The 21352-nt window shown below is 46.4% G+C and overlaps 4 protein-coding genes across 6 annotated transcripts; 1 reads left to right on the top strand and 3 right to left on the bottom strand.

Annotated features, from left to right (window-relative positions):
• Positions 1–41: 41 nt before the first annotated feature.
• Positions 42–8930, bottom strand: LOC130538875 (uncharacterized protein K02A2.6-like). Of its 2 annotated transcripts, XM_057056841.1 has the most exons (10): positions 2399–8930; positions 2140–2331; positions 1606–1784; positions 1340–1531; positions 958–1062; positions 826–870; positions 589–750; positions 335–508; positions 245–267; positions 42–164 (listed from the first exon to the last, which is right to left on the bottom strand). In XM_057056841.1, the coding sequence occupies exon 1, from the start codon at positions 7386–7388 to the stop codon at positions 6348–6350; it is 1041 nt and encodes a 346-aa protein (XP_056912821.1). In that variant the 5' UTR covers positions 7389–8930; the 3' UTR covers positions 42–164; positions 245–267; positions 335–508; positions 589–750; positions 826–870; positions 958–1062; positions 1340–1531; positions 1606–1784; positions 2140–2331; positions 2399–6347. The 2 variants fall into 2 exon arrangements, with proteins under 2 accessions (XP_056912821.1, XP_056912822.1); XM_057056842.1 differs by lacking the exon at positions 826–870.
• Positions 8907–12792, top strand: LOC130538868 (zinc finger and BTB domain-containing protein 41-like). Its single transcript, XM_057056830.1, is given in 10 exon segments — positions 8907–10008; positions 10103–10310; positions 10577–10646; positions 10733–10880; positions 11000–11129; positions 11202–11404; positions 11492–11597; positions 11680–11768; positions 11839–12333; positions 12336–12792. Coding segments are annotated over 10 exon segments (2646 nt in total). The 5' UTR covers positions 8907–8921; the 3' UTR covers positions 12446–12792.
• Positions 12793–12865: 73 nt separating this feature from the next.
• Positions 12866–15633, bottom strand: LOC130538876 (complement factor H-like). Of its 2 annotated transcripts, none has more exons than XM_057056843.1 (8): positions 15272–15633; positions 15002–15193; positions 14467–14646; positions 14201–14392; positions 13413–13574; positions 13159–13332; positions 13069–13091; positions 12866–12988 (listed from the first exon to the last, which is right to left on the bottom strand). In XM_057056843.1, the coding sequence occupies exons 1-8, from the start codon at positions 15324–15326 to the stop codon at positions 12977–12979; spliced, it is 990 nt and encodes a 329-aa protein (XP_056912823.1). In that variant the 5' UTR covers positions 15327–15633; the 3' UTR covers positions 12866–12976. The 2 variants fall into 2 exon arrangements, 1 of the variants encoding a protein (XP_056912823.1); XR_008953992.1 differs by lacking the exons at positions 12866–12988; positions 13069–13091 and adding exons at positions 13650–13694; positions 13782–13923 and having other exon boundaries at positions 13193–13332; positions 15272–15616.
• Positions 15634–18354: 2721 nt separating this feature from the next.
• Positions 18355–20659, bottom strand: LOC130538880 (complement factor H-like). Its single transcript, XM_057056848.1, has 8 exons — positions 20509–20659; positions 20234–20409; positions 19973–20164; positions 19297–19476; positions 19027–19218; positions 18789–18956; positions 18604–18629; positions 18355–18528 (listed from the first exon to the last, which is right to left on the bottom strand). The coding sequence occupies exons 2-8, from the start codon at positions 20289–20291 to the stop codon at positions 18511–18513; spliced, it is 834 nt and encodes a 277-aa protein (XP_056912828.1). The 5' UTR covers positions 20292–20409; positions 20509–20659; the 3' UTR covers positions 18355–18510.
• Positions 20660–21352: the final 693 nt, after the last annotated feature.

Raw genomic sequence — 21352 nt, 5'->3', positions numbered from 1 at the left:
CAGAATACACTGCTGCTGTAAACCTTCAGACACAATTCAAATAAGCTTTGATGCCAAAAACTTTATTCACACATCCCGTCGGCGGTTCGCTCGGTAAAAGTCGGCAAGATTCCGGCTCATCCCGTCGGTTTTGAACGGCTGCAGATTTGGCTTTAGCAGAGTCCCTAGGAAGGGAAAAGGAAAATGCGGTTTTGGTGCAAAAGGGGAACCAGCACTGGTGTGTGTAAAGCTGTTCAGGACTTACCTGCGGTGTTAACCGGCCACAACCTGAAAACAAAATGGACCCATGAGCGATGCTAATGATGCTGATGTTCAACGCTAAAGTTTTACTTACATTTGGATAAGGTTACGATTCTTGAGCTAGGGCAGTAAGCCCGAGAGTAATGCTCCGTCTTCCACCATCTCTTATGTACACATTTCAAATCCCTTTTCTCGTTGATATCCAAAAAGTGATGGTTCGTATCTTCCAACTCAGGATACAAAGCCGTGTTCAAGTCGCAGTAGTTAGCTGCAGAGAAAACAGGAAATGACCTGTTGACCTTTACAGCAGACGCGTAAAACCACACACAAGACGCGGCTGGTGTTCACCTTCGCACACGGGGAGCTGCGTCCACAAGCCGCTGCTTTGACAGTACACAGTGTCGGGGCCGACCAGTTTATAATAGCGGACACACTGGTACCTCAGGTATGATGTTGTCACCTGCACTAGAGCGCCGTTAGTAACTACTGGACGTGTCCCACAGAATAAAGCTGAAAAAGAAAAGAACTGGTTGATCGCTGATTCCATCTGGGATGTTTACCGGAAAATGACAAACGGCTGTTTACTCGTGACGTATTGATCTTTGATACTGGTCGATCCGGAGGGAAATCCTGCAAGTTTGGGGTAAAGAGGACACGTCAGCGCATTTTCTTTCAAAGCTTACCCCCAAATAAAGACGAATGGGTCATCAAACCTACCTCCTGGGGTAGTGGACGTTCCGGGAGATGTTCCAGGAGATGTTCCAGGTTTTCCACCTGTCTCTGTGGCTCCACCTTCTCCACCAGCTTGTCCAGAGGTTTTTACTAAGTAGAAATAAAAACTAAATCCATCAGATGATCTTTTCAAAATAAAAGTACTGCTGGTTGACTTCAAGGAGGAAGACGGAGGAACCTGCACCTCTTTACAGTAACCAGTAGCACTCGGGCCCTTGTTAAAATGAGCAAGGACATTAGTGTCCTTAAGGACACCGTCAGTCCTAACAATGACTGCTGTCTGGATGGACCTGTGGCTTTAATCCAGATGAAAGAACTGAACCCTTTAAATACTTTTGTTAGTTATTTCTTTTCATATTTCACTTACTACATTTTGGGACTTCGGTCCAATTTCCAGATATGCAGAAGATTTTGTCTCCACTGGTCGTTCCCTTGATAGTGTATCCGTCTTTACACGTGTACTTGACACTTGAATCCACTTCAAACAGGTCTCTGTACGGCCCGTCAATGATAATGCCATGAGGGATCTTGGGAGGCGGTAGGCACGCCTCTGGACTTTCTGTGAGCAAGCAGACGGTTCAGATACCTGGATGAGGCGTCCAGGTGGACGATTGTGACAGGCAGCACACTTACTGACACACACCGGAATGGAGGACCAGGTTCCGTTTATGCACTTGCCGTGGCGACTCCGTCCTGGTGTTCGCGTCCTGGGTCGCAGGTCACCCTAATGACATCACCCTCCTCGTACCAACCCATGGGGTCTTTGTTGTATTTTCCGTTGAGAATGGTTGGTGGACCGCAATCGTTTTCATCTGGGAAGTGATGATAAAGGAGAGTTATGCTCATCAGATTTGTCCAAGGATGGATCCATGAGAAACCAGCACCAGAGCTAGTTTTACAAACTCAAATGACAACATTTGTGGTGTCAGAGTTGCTAAACATCCATCGATAAGGTATTAATTATGTGCTGTGTTAGCAGGTAGTATTTAAGTGCTCTACATTTAAGCAAAGAAGTGATTTTCTGTCTAATTTTATGGAGATGCCATGTCCAGAAATATAAAATGATCAATTTTCTGGATTTTCTTTTTTCTTGTGGTCCAAATTTGACACTAAATCTCACAATAAGCTTCTGAAGCACTGAGGACAGATCATGAATGGGTCACTTACTGATACACTGGGGAATGTGGGACCAGTTGCCGTCCAGACATTTGCTGGTGGCCCACCACCCACCCAGCACCCTCTTATGTCCCATCTCACAGGTGTAGGTGATCTGCTCTTCATGGAGATACGTCGTTTGCTGAGGCACAAAATACCCATCATCCAGCTTGGGAGGCTGACACGGCCGACCAGCCTTCTGTGCTAAAGAGCAAAATTATGTTAGATCTAGTTTTAGAGAAAATAAATGAAACGCCAAAAGAGTTCCTACCGTTCAACAGGCCTGGAAACCAGAGGAGCCCAAATACGAGACGTGCCCCCAACATTTTGTCAAGGATTAAATCAAGACAACGAGGGCGAAGAGCTCAGAACAAATCAGGACCAGTTAATAATTGTCCAGAAGGTTAAGAAATAGTAAACATTAGCGGGAATGAGGAGATTTTCATCATGCGGCTGCTCAGAAGTCAATAAACAACAACCAAAACAAACAGATTACAGTCACATCTAACTGATTCTAGAGTTGACTAAAAAGGCACATTTCAATTTTTTTTAATTTTCTTTCGATTCAGGGTTCATTTGTGGTGAAGATTCGGACTTCACTTTCTGGACTGTCATACACGCAGTTGCATGCCTAAAATACAGGCATACAAAAACACCTGTGCACGTGTACACCAGAGTGAGATGGTGTGATTTAGCTCCAGGAGGTGTCTGGAGCTAAGCCCAAGAAAGAAAGAAATGCAGACTAGTGTTTCAATTCAACTAGCGTCATATTTGCTCATTAACAGTCGCCTGAAATGTATTAATGGTATTTTATATATGAGTATATATGTCTAATAAGTTATGCAGTATGAATTACTAACAACTGCAAAATGTATCTTTTTAGAATTAAATACAATTTTAGCGATTCACACTGTAACATGAAATTTACGTTTCATTTGAAAGCGTCTTTTAAGTGATAAGAACAGCATTATCTGGAATCCGGAAAATTCCCTTTTAAAATCAAGATTTCACTACTAGCTGATAACTCAAACACAAAATGAGAAATCTACGTTCCGTAAAATTCATTTAAAATACGGCTTATTCGTTTTGTTCTTTTCTCTCTTTTTTTGGCTGGTAATGTTTGGCTGAGACAATATTTCTCATACACTTGGTACGTCGAACTGACAACACTGACAGGCCCCCGGACTTCATTTCCCACAATCCTCTCGAATGTTGCGCCTCCCGCTCGAACAATGAACGCCATTCTCATGAAGTTCAGTTCTCAATTTTTGTTTCACAGGAAACATTTGTTTTATACATTTTCGTTTCACGTTATTTTCCTTTAGCCATCTCCCAATAAAAATCAACAAGCTTCGCGAAAAAGGACAAAAGCAAAACAACCAATGAGCGATCAGCTTATTACGACGCCAGTATGATGGGAAGGCGGGGCGTCGATAATATTCAGGAAATTGTTTTTCCTCCGTTTATTTTCCACATTACTTGTCAAAATCTGTGGCGTATGTCGAGTGATAAGACGCAGCCCATTTATCAAAGGTAAGACTTTAGCGACAAACGTTTAGATAGTGGAGTTAATGCGTGAAGGCCGCGGAGGTCGTTTGTCAACACTCCCCTCGGAGGGGGGCCGCCCGTCAGACTGAAAACATGTTAGGGGTCCTTGAGGTGGAGAACCAATGTGTAAATCCAGCAAACATTTTCGGAAAGCGACATTCTAACTTGTTTGTTTACGTGTCCCCAAGGCCTTGATTGCCAAGTAAAAACTGTTTTGTAATAGAGGCGTTAAATATTCTTGCAAGCATAGCAGGAAGATGTTATTGTGCATCCTGTCATGCAGAATTTCTGCAGCTTTTCACGGCCCAGTGCTCCTAATTGTTATTTAAAGAAGAGACAGTAACAATAAGCTACAAGCCTGACGAAAATTGTTATGTCGTCACTCTTGTGCACGATAACAATTATCCGGGGACCACGACTTGGCTCGAACAGCTTTTTATTTATTCATTAGGACTTGAACACGTGTTATACTCGTGTGAACTTCCATGGACAACCACACCCAGAACCACCCACCATGCACGCGATGCATGCCAACTACGGGTCCAATTATATCCCAAAATACATAACATTTCCTCCTCTCTTAAAGCAAACGTTCTATATGAAACACATTAAAAGAAATAATGCATTCCCCTTAGCTATCAGTACAATATAACCCCATAACATAGTTCACTCAGCATTACGCTATTAACAGGAGCACACAAAAGTATTTTTTTTCCCCCATATATATTACTCCTGAACTATTATTTAGGGATGAGGGTAGACTACCTCAAACCCCAGACTGTACCCAAGGGGATTATTCTGCCCCTGGTGGTTTGGGTCAGTGTCTAAACTATACTACAAATCCAGTCGTACAGGAGGTCGCCGCTCTCTTGCTGGATATCGGCGCCCTGCAGGAACATCAGTTTTCTTGTCCATGTGTGGTACATTGTCTCTAGAAGTTAATACCACCACAGGTGCTTCTGCTTCATTTACAGCAATATTTGCAGCAGGCGTAACTGTCTCTGGAATGGTGGACTGCTGCACCTGTGTGTGTGTGAAAACTGGTGGTGGATCAAGTACATCCAATGAACGTTCTGGAGACAACTCTGATGAAACAGGTGAAGTCGTCAGCAGTTGATCAAGGTGTCTCCGCCAGACATGGTCATTTGTCTGGACAGTGTAGGAAACTGGTCCGGTCTGGGCAATGACAGTAGCTGGAATCCATTTCGGTCCTCCACTGTAGTTCCTTGCCAACACCGTTTCGCCGGATGTAAAAACTCTGTCCTTAGACCGCCGTTCTCTGCGTTGTACCTGTTTCTCCTGCTGACCTTGAACTGTCTCCCTCAGCGTCGTGGGCTTCAGAAGGTCTAGCAGGGGATGTTTTGGTGGTGACGTGTGGAGTGTTCCTGTAATTCAACAGGAAGCTGTGCACTCGTTAATGTAATGACCCCTGTCCGTGTGAGGCTCTTAATGCATTTTTAAGAGTCTGTACAAACCGCTCAGCGAGGCCGTTTGTTGCAGGATGAAAAAGAGCTGATGTGATGTGTTGCACTCCGTTATTCCGTAGAAATGAGGACATTTCTTGAGACACAAGCTGGGGACCATTGTCGGAGATGAGTTATGCAGGAGAACCAAAACGGCTGAACATTTCTCCCAGTTTCTCAATGGTCTTCCCTGCCGTTGTTGATCTCATTATAGCCACTTCCGGCCATTTACTGTGGGTGTCAACTGCGACCAGGAACATTCTGTCCTCAACTGGTTCTGCAAAATCAATGTGTACCTGATGCCACGGCTCCTGTGGGGTGAAGAGGCGCTGGTGGAGGGTTGTTCCTTACTTTGTGGCACGATGAACAACTTGAAGCCATCTCTTCGATTTGTTTGTCCATTCCTGGCCACCAAAAGTAACTTCTTGCCATTTCCTTCATTCTGACAATTCCACTATGTCCTACATGAAGTTGTTGCAACACTTGTGCACGCAATGATTGTGGAATGATCACCCGCCTCCCCCATAGCAAACACCCTGACTGAACAGAAAGCCCCAACCTCCGTCCCATGTATGACTTTAGACGCGGATCGTCACCAGCAGTCCGACCTTTCACCACCATGTCCAGGACTGCTGACATTTCCGTGTCAATGCGAGTCTCCTTTTTCACTTGTACTGCAGAAACAGGGGCTTTTGACACCTCCGTGAAGTAGAAGATGTCCGTGGCGTTTGACTCGGGTTTCGTAATAGAAAGCGGCAATCGGGACAGACCATCAGCATTGCAATGCGAATCTGATTTCCTGTATTTGATGTCATAGGAATGAGCAGATAACAACAGGGCCCATCTCTGCAGTCTCGATGCAGCAAGAGATGGTACACCAGTGTGTGGACCCAGAATGGTTGTAAGAGGTCGATGGTCAGTTAAGAGAGTGAAGTTTCTCCCATACAAGTACTGATGAAATTTATGGACACCGAAAACAATACTTAATGCCTCTCGCTCCAGTTGTGCATAGTTCGATTCTGCCTTGTTCAGCGCTCTGGAGGCAAAAGCGATTGGTTTTTCTTCTCCGTTTGGCATGACATGTGAAAGAACAGCTTCTACTCCATACGGAGACGCGTCACAAGCAAGCTGCAGTGCCAGTGACGGGTTGAAGTGAGTCAGAACCTGCGAAGTTGTCAGCACATCCTTAGCTTTCTGGAATGCTGCCTGTCAGTTTTCGGTCCATTTCCACATTTTGTCTTTGCACAACAATTCATGCAATGGCTGCAGCAACAAAGCCAAGTTTGGAATGAATCGTCCGTAATAATTCAATAATCCTAAAAAGGATCGTAGCTGGCTGATGTTCTGTGGCGGTGGTGCATCGACGATGGCAGTGATTTTGGACGGTGCGGTGTGGAGTCCTTCTGCATCAGTCACATGCCCCAGATACTCCACAGACGGCTTAAAGAACTCACATTTGTCTTTTCGAACTGTAAGTCCGTATTCCTCCAGCCTTTGAAGTGTCACATCTAAGTTACGCAGATGCTCTTCATTGTTTGCTCCCGTACACAGAATGTCATCAAGGTAACATTGTACACCTGGTAAGCCAGTAAGGATTTGATCCATGGCACGCTGGAATAAAGCTGGACCTGAGGTTATTCCAAAAGGCAACCTGCGATACCTGAAAAGTCCTTTATGTGTGTTTATTGTTAACAGTTTGCGTGACTGTTCCTCCACGTGCATTTGCAGGTAAGCTTGGTTGAGATCCATTTTGCTGATTTTTTTTCCTCCAACAAGACCAGCAAATAAATCATCAATCAATGGGAGTGGATACTGCTCTGCTACCAGCACTGGGTTAAAGTCCCCACAGGTCCGGATTCCACCATTTTTCTTTGGTACCGGAACAATAGGCGTGGCCCACTCGCTGGTGGTCACAGGCTCTAAAACCCCACTCTCAACCAAAGCATCCAAGTCAGCTTCCACCTTTGGCCTAATTGCGTAAGGTACTGGTCTTGCCTTGCGGAATACAGGTTTGCTCCCAGGTTTGACATGCAACTTAACAGTAATGTCCTTCATGCTACCTAACTCATCACGGAAGATCTGGTCATGTTTTTCCAGTATCGACTGCAACTGTGTTGAATGAGTTGATAGCTTCCTTACCTCCTGCCAGTCAAGATGGATTTTCCTTAACCAGGTGCGCCCCATGATGGCGGTGAGGTTATCCCTGGTGACGTAGACGGGAAGTGTCTCTGACCAACCGTTACAGTGCATCCGTCATCCCTTTCATTTGCACTGGGTGTCCAGTATTGGCTCTGAAAACCGTGTCTGAAGGTCGTAACTGAAGGTGCTTCAGGCATTTCTTGTTTCCTTTGACCCTGTGTCAATTTGCATTTTTACAGAATGTCCCTCCAGCTCAGCATTAATCCAAAACCCTTCTGACCTTTCATCCACACTCAACACTTTCACTGTGTTAATCTTAGCAGACAATTCCTCTTCTGAGGAATCACTGTCCTCCATTTGACTTTTAACTGTGTGCACATGTCTTTTCTTTTTGAACTTTGCATTGTCCTTTTTGTTTTCAGCCTTTGGGCCTCTTCCTGCATCATTTTTGTTTCTGCATGCTCGTTCCACGTGACCCTTCTTCCCACAGCTTCGGCAGGTCATTTCCTTACACCAGCATGTAGAAACTAAGTGGCCAGACTTGCCACATCGAAAACATGGGCCTTGAGGGTTTGAGTTGGTAGTGCCAAGTTTGTGCATCCTCCCTGTGGCGGGCAGCTGCTGGACCTCTTTAGATGCCATTTCCATAGTGACACTAATATTAATGGCTTTCTCGAGGGTCAAATCACGTTCAGTGAGAAGCTTCTTCTGAATTGCCTCATTTCTTAATCCACACACAACTCTGTCTCTTAATGAATCATTTAGGACATTTCCAAATTCACAATGTACAGCTAATTTACGTAAAGCTGCCACAAACACGACGACAGACTCCCCCTCTTCCTGACTGCGTCCGTGAAACCTGAACCGTTCCGCGATGACCAGAGGTTTGTGCCGTGAGCGTGTCCACAATTTGCTCCTAAGTTTTACTTCCTGGCTTATCAGGTTGTAGAAGATTTCGAAGCAAGTTAAAAGTCTTTGGTCCCATCACACTTAAAAAAGTGGGCACTAGCTTGACATCATCAATTTCGTTCGCTGCCACAAAATAAGCAAAACGTTCCGTGTACGAGTCCCATTGCTCAAAGCCATCATCAAAGGGGCCAATCGAGCCGATAACTCCAGCCATCTTTTCTAAGCTCCTGGTTACGGCACCGCTCCCTTTCACTTTTAATTGACTCCCCTTGTCCACACACGTGTAGTCTCAGATAGACGTCCACCGGTCCGCTCCTCCCGTCGAAAGCTGGCTGCGCCGATGTGTGAACAACCCCGTCGGGGAGAAAAAAAAAAAACCCGACAAGAGAGACAAATAAAAATTTCCTCGCAGCGGACAACACGCGCTGATTCAGACGTCCTCTTCGCCACTTTTGTTATGTCGTCACTCTTGTGCACGACAACAATAATCCGGAGACCACGACTTGGCTCGAACGGCTTTTTATTATTTCAACAGGACTTGAACACGTGTTATACTCGTGCGAACTTCCGTGGACAACCACACCCAGAACCACCCACCATGCAGGCGATGCATGCCAACTACGGGTCCAATTATAACCCAAAATACATAACAAAAATAGATAAGAAAGACTATCTAAACTAGCTGTAATCTATCTGTTTTCTTCTGTTTTATAGGATTCCATGTAAACCAGAACTATGAAGAAACGGCGTAATAGTCCTCTGAGTTCCAAACCGTGCGGGCAGGATGGAACTAGAAGTGATTGTGCTGCAGAGGTGGACCCCGGGGTCCTACCGACCACTGGGACTGCCCCAGAACACCCCTTAAAAATCAGACATCTCACAATGTCGCAGCAGGGCCAGAATCTGCTCAAGTTCCTGAAGGAGGACCAGACAAGGCGGCAGTTCTGTGATGTGATGGTGTCTGTGGGAGGGAATCTCTACAGCGCTCACAAGGTCGTGCTGGCCCACGGCAGCAGCTACTTCCATGCAGAGCTTTCCAAAAACCCCACAGCAGCACAGGTGTCCCTGGATCATGTGGAGGACTCTGTATTCCAGCAACTGCTTGAACTTCTATACACGTCCCAGTGTTTTATTATGGAGAAGGATCTCCCGGCGCTGATCCGAGCGGCCCGATTCTTGGACATGATGGATGTGGTGAAGCTCCTGTCTGGAGCGAGTGACCCGGTGCGAGTGATTCAGGAAGAGGGTGGGATCGGGGGTCGTGAGGTGGAGAAGACCTGTGAATCAGCAGACATCCACAGCCCAGATTCTCTGTGCTCCACTGGCAGCGGCCAGGTGAACACCTCAAACTCCCCGCGGAGCCAGTCGGCCGAGGGTCACGCCGATGTCTACCAGGAGACCATGGAGGAGACGACCGCGGCCACGCGGAGATCAACTCGGAGGAGAACACCCGCCAACTTTCAGAGAAGCAGCGTGGGGTGCCCTAAGAGCGCCCCTGAGAAAAGAGAAAGCGCTGCGGCAACACCTGAACAGCAGATGGTGGTCGCCACGGCTGCTCAGGAGCCGGCTGGTGCGGACGAGGACGAGGGAGGGGTCAATGAAGAGGAAGCGTGCATGGCAGACAAGCCGGAGGGTCAACCGCGTTCGGATGAGATCGAGGCCGACCACCAGACTGTCCCAGAGGTGGAGACGCGAGCGGCGGCGACAGGAAGTGCTACACAGAGTCCAGTTTACCCCGAGGGTCTGGCTCCTGTCATCATCCAAACCTCCAACAAGAAGACTCTCAAGTGCCCCAAATGCGACAAATCCTTCGACCGTGCAGGTGGGGCAGTCCCGTCCACAGTCGATCGGTTCAGCTTTTGTTGTTTTCTCAAATATATGAAAAATAATAAAGAAGTCACTGCACCATCCTGTAGGGAAGTATCAGAGCCACACCAGAGTGCACACGGGAGAGAAGCCGTTCCAGTGTGACATCTGTCTTCAGCGCTACTCCACCAAGTCCAACCTGACTTTCCACAAGAAGAAGCACAGCAGCGACGAGCCCTTCCAGAAGAAGGAGCACACCTGCCCCATCTGTAGCAAACTCCACGCCAGCAAGAAAACCCTCTCCAAGCACGTCAAGAGGTGAAACAGCTCAACACAACATCAGCATGCCTCTCTTTTTTTAGCCGTTCTGGTTTTATACTGATTTCACCACCTTTTGATGAAAGCTGCCCCAGTCAGTGTAACACCAGTGGCTATGCTAAGCTAGCACCTACCAAAATGACAGCAGTGAGTCAGACAGAAGAATAGAATGCATCTGCATTACTTTCTGATCTCATATCTGTTCATTTTAGCTATAATCTGTTGTAAGCACACGTGACTTGGACGTATTTTCACTTTCTCGCCAGGTTTCACCCAGAACACGTTCAGGAGTTTCTTACCAAGCGGAAGAAGAAGAGCGACGGCTGGAAATGTGGCGTAAGACCCAGTTCCATCCTTCTGAAACCCAGTTTTCTTTGTGGGAACACGACTGCATGACCCGTACTTTGATCGTCCTGGATCAGATCTGCCTGAAGACCTTCACCCGGAGGCCTCACCTGCAGGAGCACATGATCCTCCACACCCAGGATCGGCCCTTCAAGTGCTCCCTCTGCGACGAGTACTTCAAGTCCAGGTTTGCCAGGTTGAAGCACCAGGAAAAGTTCCACTTAGGTGACAGAATTATGACAAATCTAACAGCTGTAACTCATTATACGTGCTGCATAATCCAGGTCAAACGTGGCTGCAGTTGTCCAGCTAAATTCACAGTGGCACTGCTGTTTTCTCTGTAGGTCCTTTCCCCTGCGAGATCTGTGGGCGGCAGTTTAACGACACGGGCAACAGAAAGAGGCACATCGAGTGCACGCACGGAGGCAAGAGGAAGTGGACCTGCTTCGTCTGTGGGAAATCAGTGAGGGAGAGGTGAGAGTTGCTCCGCCCCCGCACCTTTTCTGCGTGTAGACGCACTGATCCGCAGGACAAACCACCCAACAGGACGACGCTGAAGGAGCACCTGAGGATCCACAGCGGCGAGAAGCCTCACCTGTGCAGCATCTGTGGCCAAAGCTTCCGTCACGGCAGCTCCTACAGACTCCACCTCCGGGTCCACCACGACGACAAACGCTACGAGTGCGACCAGTGCGGGAAAACCTTCATCCGCCACGACCACCTGACCAAGCATCAGAAGATCCACTCTGGTACGGCTTCTGTGGTCGTTTCACCTGTTCTTGTTTCCTGTTTACGACGATTGGAGTCAGCGTTTGACCAACCCGGTCTGATCGCAGGTGAGAAGGCCCACCAGTGCGAAGAATGCGGCAAGTGCTTCCGGCGCCACGATCACCTGACGGTCCATTACAAGAGCATTCATTTGGGCGAGAAAGTCTGGCAGAAGTACGCGTCTCCCCCCGCGCCTCGCTCGAGTTCCGTGTTTAGCCGCCGTCTCTGAAATGTTTAACGAGAGAATCGTTCACAGGTATAAAACCGCCGTGCATCAGTGTGAGGTTTGCAAGAAGGAATTCAAAGGGAAGTCCAGCCTGGAGATGCACTTCCGGACCCACTCCGGTGAGGAAACCTTGCTGCAACCGCTCGGTGCGATAACCCCGCTAACGCTATGCCGCCGCTCTCTCGCCAGGTGAGAAACCCCACAGGTGTCCGGAGTGCAACCAGACCTTCCGCATCAAGAAGACGCTGACGAAGCACATGGTGATCCACTCGGACGCGCGTCCCTTCAGCTGCCCCCACTGCACCTCCACCTTTAAGAGGAAGGACAAGCTCAAATACCACTTGGATCATGTGCACAGCGCTCGTCTGACGGAGCGACCCCTGACCGTGCTTGGTGACGACAAAATGGCCCCCGCCCCCTTTGAGGAACCCTCCAAGTCTTACGACAGCGAGCCGAAGTCTGCTCCCACGAACGTCTGCGTGCCCGTGACTTTAGTCCCGGTGCAGTTAGCGGTGAGAGCTCAGCGCGACCACAGGGCGGCGCCACCGCTGTCCTCACAGACTCACGGCGGCGTGAACGCGCAGACTCGAGGGCGGCAGCAGAACTCTGGCTACCAGACCGCCACAGAGCTCGCATTCCTGGAGAAGTACGCGCTCGGCAGCCAGCCCACCAGCTCCGTCCACGCCCGAGGCCCGAGCAGGTGATGGACCAGCGGGATCAGTCGTACCTGGGAACGCTGCTGGGACTGGATTCGACATCCGTGCAGAACATCTCCAGCTCTGACCACACGCGCTGAGCCCAGAAACACCCTGGATTTTAACACTTTTAACTTGTTGAGAAACATCGACTACGAAGGTCGACATGTTACAAACATGTTTCCTCTTTTAATGACACTAAAGTTACAGATGTTTTTGTAAACGGGTGACTTTAAAATCAATTTTTCGTAGAAAATAGTCTCAATCCTCACATCTGTCGTTTTCAATAAATATTTAAAGCTGTTTTGATTAAAATCAAACAGAAAGTCCGAGATTAATAATAAACTGGAAGCACAATGTACTTTTGTAAAAGTTAGTGGGTGTGGTCTCATTTAAATGTAAACGTGTACGAAAGCATCTCAACTACATTAAAGGTCCAATCTGTAAAGTTTTTCATCTGTAATCTGTCCCCCTCCCTCCCAGAATACACTGCTGCTGTAAACCTTCAGACACAATTCAAATAAGCTTTGATGCCAAAAACTTTATTCACACATCCCGTCGGCGGTTCGCTCGGTAAAAGTCGGCACGATTCCGGCTCATCCCGTCGGTTTTGAACGGCTGCAGATTTGGCTTTAGCAGAGTCCCTAGGAAGGGAAAAGGAAAATGCGGTTTTGGTGCAAAAGGGGAACCAGCACTGGTGTGTGTAAAGCTGTTCAGGACTTACCTGCGGTGTGAACCAGCTACAACCTGAAAACAAAATGGACCCATGAGCGATGCTAATGATGCTGATGTTCAACGCTAAAGTTTTACTTACATTTGTCGAAGGTTACGATTCTTGAGCTAGGGCAGTAAGCCCGAGAGTAATGCTCCGTCTGCCACCCTCTCTGATGTACACATTTCAAATCCCTTTTCTCGTTGATATCCAAAAAGTAATGGTTCGTATCTTCCAACTCAGGATACGAAGCCGTGTTCAAGTAGCAGTAGTTATCTGCAGAGAAAACAGGAAATGACCTGTTGACCTTTACAGCAGACGTGTAAAACCACACACAAGACGCGGCTGGTGTTCACCTTCGCACACGGGGAGCTGCGTCCACAAGCCGCTGCTTTGACAGTACACAGTGTCGGGGCCGACCAGTTTATAATAGCGGACACACTGGTACCTCAGGTATGATGTTGTCACCTGCACTAGAGCGCCGTTAGTAACTACTGGACGTGTCCCACAGGATAAAGCTGAAAAAGAAAATAACTGGTTGATCGCTGATTCCATCTGGGATGTTTACCGGAAAATGACAAACGGCTGTTTACTCGTGACGTATTGATCTTTGATACTGGTCGATCCGGAGGGAAATCCTGCAAGTTTGGGGTAAAGAGGACACGTCAGCGCATTTTCTTTCAAAGCTTACCCCCAAATAAAGACGAATGGGTCATCAAACCTACCTCCTGGGGTAGTGGACGTTCCAGGGAGCTGTTCCAGGAGATGTTCCGGGACCTGTTCCAGGAGATGTTCCGGTAGATGTTCCAGGTTTTCCACCTGTCCCTGTGGCTCCACCTTCTCCACCAGCTTGTCCAGAGGTTTTTACTAAGTAGAAATAAAAACCAAATCCAGCAGATGATCTTTTCAAAATAAAAGTACTGCTGGTTGACTTCAAGGAGGAAGACGGAGGAACCTGCACCTCTTTACAGTAACCAGTAGCACTCGGGCCCTTGTTAAAATGAGCAAGGACATTAGTGTCCTTAAGGACACCGTCAGTCCTAACAATGACTGCTGTCTGGATGGACCTGTGGCTTTAATCCAGATGAAAGAACTGAACCCTTTAAATACTTTTGTTAGTTATTTCTTTTCATATTTCACTTACTACATTTTGGGACTTCGGTCCAATTTCCAGATATGCAGAAGATTTTGTCTCCACTGGTCGTTCCCTTGATAGTGTATCCGTCTTCACACTTGTACTTGACACTTGAATCCACTTCAAACAGGTCTCTGTACGGCCCGTCAGTGATAACGCCATGAGGGATCTTGGGAGGCGGTAGGCACGCCTCTGGACTTTCTGTGAGCAAGCAGACGGTTCAGATACCTGGATGAGGCGTCCAGGTGGACGATTGTGACAGGCAGCACACTTACTGACACACACCGGAATGGAGGACCAGGTTCCGTTTATGCACTTGGCCGTGGCGACTCGGTCCTGGTGTTCGCGTCCTGGGTCGCAGGTCACCCTAATGACATCACCCTCCTCGTACCAACCCATGGGGCCTTTGTTGTATTTTCCGTTGAGAATGGTTGGTGGACCGCAATCGTTTTCATCTGGGAAGTGATGATAAAGGAGAGTTATGCTCATCAGATTTGTCCAAGGATGGATCCATGAGAAACCAGCACCAGAGCTAGTTTTACAAACTCAAATGACAACATTTGTGGTGTCAGAGTTGCTAAACATCCATCGATAAGGTATTAATTATGTGCTGTGTTAGCAGGTAGTATTTAAGTGCTCTACATTTAAGCAAAGAAGTGATTTTCTGTCTAATTTTATGGAGATGCCATCTCCAGAAATATAAAATGATCAATTTTCTGGATTTTCTTTTTTCTTGTGGTCCAAATTTGACACTAAATCTCACAATAAGCTTCTGAAGCACTGAGGACAGATCATGAATGGGTCACTTACTGATACACTGGGGATTGTGGGACCAGTTGCCGTCCAGACATTTGCTGGTGGCCCACCACCCACCCAGCACCTTCTTATGTCCCTTCTCACAGGCGTAACTGATCTGCTCTTCATGGAGATACGTCGTTTGCTGAGGCACAAAATACCCATCATCCAGCTTGGGAGGCTGACACGGCCGACCAGCCTTCTGTGCTAAAGAGCAAAATTATGTTCGATCTAGTTTTAGAGAAATAAAAGTGAAAATAAATGAAACGCCAAAAGAGTTCCTACCGTTCAACAGGCCTGGAAACCAGAGGAGCCCAAATACGAGACGTGCCCCCAACATTTTGTCAAGGATTAAATCAAGACAACGAGGGCGAAGAGCTCAGAACAAATCAGGACCGGTTAATAATTGTCCAGAAGGTTAAGAAATAGTAAACATTAGCGGGAATAAGGAGATTTTCATCATGCAGCTGCTCAGAAGTCAATAAACAACAACCAAAACAAACAGATTACAGTCACATCTAACTGATTCTAGAGTTGACTAAAAGGCACATTTTATTTTTTTTTTTCAATTCAGGGTTCATTTGTGGTGAAGAGTCGGACTTCGCTTTCTGGACCGTCATAGTCACAGCACAGTTACAAAATAAACAGAGTTGCGACACCGCCCCCCCCTTCCCATTCCATGGTGCCTCATTTTTAACACCAAGAAAAGCAAAACAAGACTCTCGAAACATGATTATGATCGCGAAACCGTAACGTCCAACTATCATCCTTAAACAACATTGGCGTTGCATCAGTTTGCCCTTTAACAATTAATGTCGGGCAGGTGTGGGGTTTAGGGGACAGGGTTAGGGTTAGAAAACTGGCAGAATCTGAAAGAAATGGCAAAAAACTGGGAGAATCATGGGACCATCAAGCAGATGGGCACTTTATCGTTGTAGCATGTGTTTTTAAGTCTTCTACACCAGATGTGCTCATCTGTGTGACAGTTCCTAAGCCCCAGGACCTGAATGCTGTTTGGATTTTGGTCCTGATTTTCGCGTTAGCCACAATGGGTGACACCTGGAGCAACTGCTCCCTTTGAATATGGTTTTGGAAGCAGCCGTTGTCTCACTGGGTGTGGATCGGGCTGGATTTGAGTTTGGTTCCAGCACGTATTTAGCTAGGCTACTTCTTAGTATGTTAGGGTCAATTAGTGTAAGGTAGAGTCACTACCGCAATAAATTTGTTTAATTTTGAAACATCTAGCTCGATCTCCTCCTTGTTGCCCTTCCTTTTAGCAGGCCTGTGACATCTGCTTTCCAAAGCTGAGCCTTTAGCGTCAAGCTGACTGCATACATCTGAAACCTCAACAGGTTTCAGCTTGGTATGTTTAATAGACGGCAACTGCCCAGGAACTCCCAGTCCAGGTCTTCAGCAGACCATTAAAATATAACTCCTACTTATGCCGTCTTAAAAAGAAAAAGACGAACAGGTCTGAATTCTTTCCTTTATAGATAAACCATTTGGACTTTACGTGTATTTTGCATTGTCTATCGGGGTGGAAACCAGGCTGTTTAATCTACAGGAAAATTAGAAAGATTCAGAAATACATATGGAATAGGTTAGCATGGACTGACCTCATTAATCCAGTATAGTACTTCATTAACCTGACCAGAAAACTAAGTCTTAACATGGGAAGTTGAGGATCAACCAAAATGTCCCACTTGCAAAGATGTCCCCATTTTGAGATGTAGTCCCCACTTTATGGTCCCCAACACACACACACACACACACACACACACACACACACACACACACACACACACACACACACATACACACACACACACACACACACCATCCATTGTGGGGGAGAACAAAACATTTGTCTTTCTTCTGCTGCTACACCATATTAGCATGTTAATGTTACGCTACCACTTTATCGATACTCGAGTCTGGTAGAACATCGATGCTAATTTTTAAAATGGCTTTTAAACCAGGGGTGGCCAACCAGTCAGAGCCCAAGAGCCACATTTTTTACTGTGTTACTGCAAAGAGCCACATCATACACATGGGCACACATAAACATCACCTCATCCCTTCCTCTCACACACAGACCTCTGCTTAGCCAGATTTATTGTAAATGTCACACACCAACATGATAATGACAGAATTTGACTTCTACAGACCATGGGCCAGTCACAGTCCACAAACAAAAATCTAATAATTAAAATATTTTTTTTTCTCTTACTGTTCATGTTGCTCAGTGGGACTTCTGGCATTCCTTGCTTTGAACAATCCTCTTCAAATTTGGCTTGTATTCAGTTCTTTCACACGGGTGTCAGTCAGAGCAGATCGATGCTTTGATTTCACGTGTTTCAGGGTAAAAAACAGACTCACAGACGTATGTGGACCCAAATATTGACAGTATCTTAAGCGCAGCCCGTTTGACATTGGGGTATTTTTCCACTGGCACACTTTTCCAGAACTCAATGGCCCCTTCCCTTAAAGCAGGTTTCAGTTGGTCCTCCTCACAAAGATCGATCATCTCCAACTCAGCTGCAGCCTCACCTGTGACTGGCGGGGCTTTAAAACAGTGCGGCTCCACATTAAAAGGGGCAACGAGGAATGCAATCTGTGGCCTTTTCAGTTGTAGATCACGGAACCGGGTCACGAAGCTTTCGTGCATTTTTTCCCCTGCCATTTTGAAGGCGAACTTGACACTAATTGTTTACTCAAAAGATCTTGTCCCTACTGAGAAACTTTGCGGTATTTTCATCTAACGCGCATGCGCTTTCGGCGAACGTACAGTATTGAACTCGTGAAGCGAACACGCACATTAAAAAAACACAAACCCAAACTTCGATCTGAACGTTAGAGCTGCATGAAACCAGGCAAAGAGCCGCATGTGGCTCGGGAGCCGCGGGTTGGCCAGGCCTGTTTTAAACCATTGAAAACATAAATAGCTTCATGTATGAGCAGAGGTTCACATTTGTGTCTGCAGTTTATTCATTTTCTAATAGCCATGTTAACAGAATATAACAGTATAAAAAGTCCAGAATCCACAAACATAACCTGGTTCAGGTTATGTACAGCTCGCGGAAAGTCTCCCGGAACATGTCTGAGTCAGACCCAGAAACAAACAGGCCCGATCAGACAAGAAACTTCAAAATAAATCGGATTAGCTTTCATTTACTGCAAAGATTTGGACTTTATGTTGAAAATGACTTCCTGAGAAAAGAAGCTGATGACACCTGAATCAGACTTCAAAACCAGAATATGGACTTTAAACTGAATAATCAAAGTCAAACTGGGACGCCACCGGTCTCGATGATTTTGTTTTTTTTAAATTGATACATAAAGAACAGGAAAAATAACACCAATGTCTCTTTTGGAAGAGGGAACATTTTTATTTAGACCACTTTTAATGTTTAAAACTCTTTTATGCTTTGATCATGTTCAGAGCCTATTGTTACTTTCTGATGTGTCTGGGCGACCCCCTTGGCCCCCGTGGATCAGCCCCTGATTTACCAGGTTGTCTGAGTTTACCATCGACAAGGATTCTAGGCAAGTGACAAAAAAATAAATCAAAACCAAACCAATTTACACAGGCAATATTATTGATGTTCATCACTCACCCACTGACGATTATATACTCGGCAACCTGAAAGGAAAACCATCAAAACACGATTCAACAGTTTGACACACAAAATGCTTTCACATAATTATTGGTTTTGTGCAAAAAGATTTATTTTTGTTGTTAAAACACCTTTAAAAAAGAAAAAAGTCGTGGGTGTTATTAAGTGAAACCTGCTGCACTTACAGTAGGATAAAGTTACTTTTCCCCTCGTGCATCGTGCGAGGCTGGTGTGTGGATCTTCGTCCCAAATGCAGGGAATTTCCCTCTCCTCTCCTTCCTTTAGGTACAGAACTCCGGAAAGTTTAACAGTGGATGAGGGATAATGGGCAGCATCCAACACGCATGAAGCAGCTGGGGGAAAGCAGAATTACGTGAGTGTAGTAGTACCGTTGCTATGGAAACGTACATCTCTTCCACTTACTGCACTTGGGGACATCAGTCCACTTTCCGCCGATACAGATCGATTTCTTATCAGTGCTTCCTCCCTCCATCTCGTACCCCTCTTTGCATTGATACTGCACCTGGGAATCTTCGGTAAACACCTCCTGGTGACCCCGGTTGATGACCACAGCGTTTAGGATCCGAGGGGGCTCATCACACGCACCAAGGTTCTCTGTAGGAGAGGGACACTTGCGCCGATGACAAGGCGACAGGTTCACACTTAAAAGCATTTCAATGCGTCGGAACTTACTGGTACAGACCGGTAGGGTGGACCAAGAACCGTTCCCACACTGGGCCGTGGCGAGAAAGTTCTGGTGCGTGTATCCTTCTATGCACGTTACCCGTATTTTATGTCCATGCGGGTACCAGCCCAGTTCGCTCGGTGGGAAATTAGCATTGGTTATCTCTGGTGGAAGGCAGGCTCCTTCATCTAACAGGAGGATTGTAACGTGATGTGAGGAAGGTGGGAGCAATTACACACGCCCGCGAACTTTCACAATAAATGGATAAACATTAGCGGTAAGAAGAAAACAGAAGCTTATCCAAAGTACACGGACAGTTAGCTGAAACTACACTACCCACAATGCGTGACGGTAGAGGACGCCGTTACCATGGAAATTTGTCCCGCCCCTACAACTGTGATGACGATAAGTGTCTAGATTTTATTTGTTTAGAACGATTTTCTCCGGCGACCGATTCCCAAAAATGGCGAATTAACTCCCCCAACTTAGCTCTAATGGTTGTTTTTATTTAGAGGAACACGGAATCCCTGGGTGCCGCCTCTGCCCTAAATAAGATCAGGTTCGGCGCTCAGCTAACGTTAGCCTAGCCCTGACGTCATGCAACAACTGGGGCCACAAAACACCTAAAAATGCATGCAATGTTTTCCAGTTGTTATAATTAGATAATTAATATGGAGCACGTACCTATACACTGAGGTCTGGGTACCCAGGTGCCACCCTGACATAAACTTGTTGACCACCAACCCTCCGCTGCGGGTTTGTGTCCTTTTTCACACGTATAAGCGACCTGGGCGCCCGAGTCGTAGGATTCCTTTTCCGGAACAAAATATCCACCCGTCAGCCTGGGGGGGCGACAGGATACTAGTTCTACCTGAGCTGAAAGAGTAGGAGATTAAAGAGCGTCACGTTGACGCAGGAACTCAATTTAAGAGTGAATTCTTTTACCATCCCGAGGCCCCGCAAAGCAGAGCAGGAGAGCGAGGGTGACACGTGTGGAGCCCATTCCGTCTGAGGCAGTTTGGAAACGAAGCAGAGTCCAGTTCAGATCAGAACCGGTTAATGATTGTTCAGGGGGAAATCTGCCAGGAAATTAAAGCGTGCGGGACCAAAACGGGGGAGGACTGGGAGAGGGAGCAAACGGTTGGTTGTGATTTTTTGTTTTTTTTTGGTCGCCTAACATCACGTTTAAACATATAGCTATAGAATATAAATAGATTTACCTCTCTTTATCGTAGTGTTTAAACAACTTGTCCCCTAAAAGTGGCTGTGGTGGGAGTCATCAGCAAAGGTTCCAGTTTAAATCTTGAATATTTTCATTTGCGTTCCATTTATTTGGGACTCATTTGTTGACAGCTTTGCCCCCACAACACTCACTTGTTTGTTCTGAGGGCCGATTTTGAAACGACTTCCCGCACGGCTGCGATCAGAGGTCGATATGGTGGTGGGACAGAGGTCAAAGGTCAGCCCGCCACGGTCAGCGTTAGTCGATTACAAAGCAGCTTTCCGTCACAAAGCCTGCATTTTTAAAGTAGTGTATTTTTAGGGGTATTTAAAAATAAAACTACTTTAGCATCACAATGGCTTTAGAAGCTAACATTTTTCCAGCTCACAAATCCATCCTAATCTGTATTAATTTCCATTCAGCTCAGGTGGACATCAAATTCACAGGCGCTCACAGTTTCTCTGAAGCTTTATTGTCTATTTTCATTAGATGACAAATTGCAGAACCCCCCCCCCCCCCCCCCATGTTTCTCCTATAACAGAAAACCAACAGAAAGGAGGGAAAAAAAAACAACTGAAAAAGGTCTTTTCATGATTCAGCCTGGGAGCGACGGAGACGGACCGATTTCATCGGGCGACAACAGAGCAGGAAGAGAAAAATCTTTTGAAAGGTTCCATCATATATGTACAGTCTGACCACAAATCCTTCAGCTTCAGTGATGCTAATGACAAAAAGAAAGGAATATAAAGGATAGTGGCCAATGTTTAAACATCTGAGATTTAATTCACCCTCCCTGTGAATAAAGGAGCCCAGCTCGGTGGTGCTGCGGTTTGGCAGATGTG

Source organism: Takifugu flavidus, chromosome 15, assembly GCF_003711565.1.
Source record: "Takifugu flavidus isolate HTHZ2018 chromosome 15, ASM371156v2, whole genome shotgun sequence".
Taxonomy (NCBI): Eukaryota; Metazoa; Chordata; class Actinopteri; order Tetraodontiformes; family Tetraodontidae; genus Takifugu; species Takifugu flavidus.
The sequence above is the reverse complement of the archived record's forward strand: the minus strand, read 5'-3'. Positions and strand labels throughout refer to the sequence as shown.

Coding starts and splice junctions, on each gene's coding strand:
- LOC130538880 (XM_057056848.1), bottom strand. CDS start 20,291: ATGGGCTCCACACGTGTCACCCTCGCTCTCCTGCTCTGCTTTGCGGGG. Junction 18,957..19,026: donor GACTGATGTCCCCAAGTGCA/GTAAGTGGAAGA, acceptor GCTTTCCCCCAG/CTGCTTCATGCGTGTTGGAT. Junction 18,630..18,788: donor AAAAGTAACTTTATCCTACT/GTAAGTGCAGCA, acceptor TTTTCCTTTCAG/GTTGCCGAGTATATAATCGT.
- LOC130538875 (XM_057056841.1), bottom strand. CDS start 7,388: ATGCACTGTAACGGTTGGTCAGAGACACTTCCCGTCTACGTCACCAGG.
- LOC130538876 (XM_057056843.1), bottom strand. CDS start 15,326: ATGTTGGGGGCACGTCTCGTATTTGGGCTCCTCTGGTTTCCAGGCCTG. Junction 14,393..14,466: donor CTCCATTCCGGTGTGTGTCA/GTAAGTGTGCTG, acceptor GCTTGCTCACAG/AAAGTCCAGAGGCGTGCCTA. Junction 13,333..13,412: donor GCAGCTCCCCGTGTGCGAAG/GTGAACACCAGC, acceptor TTTTCTCTGCAG/ATAACTACTGCTACTTGAAC.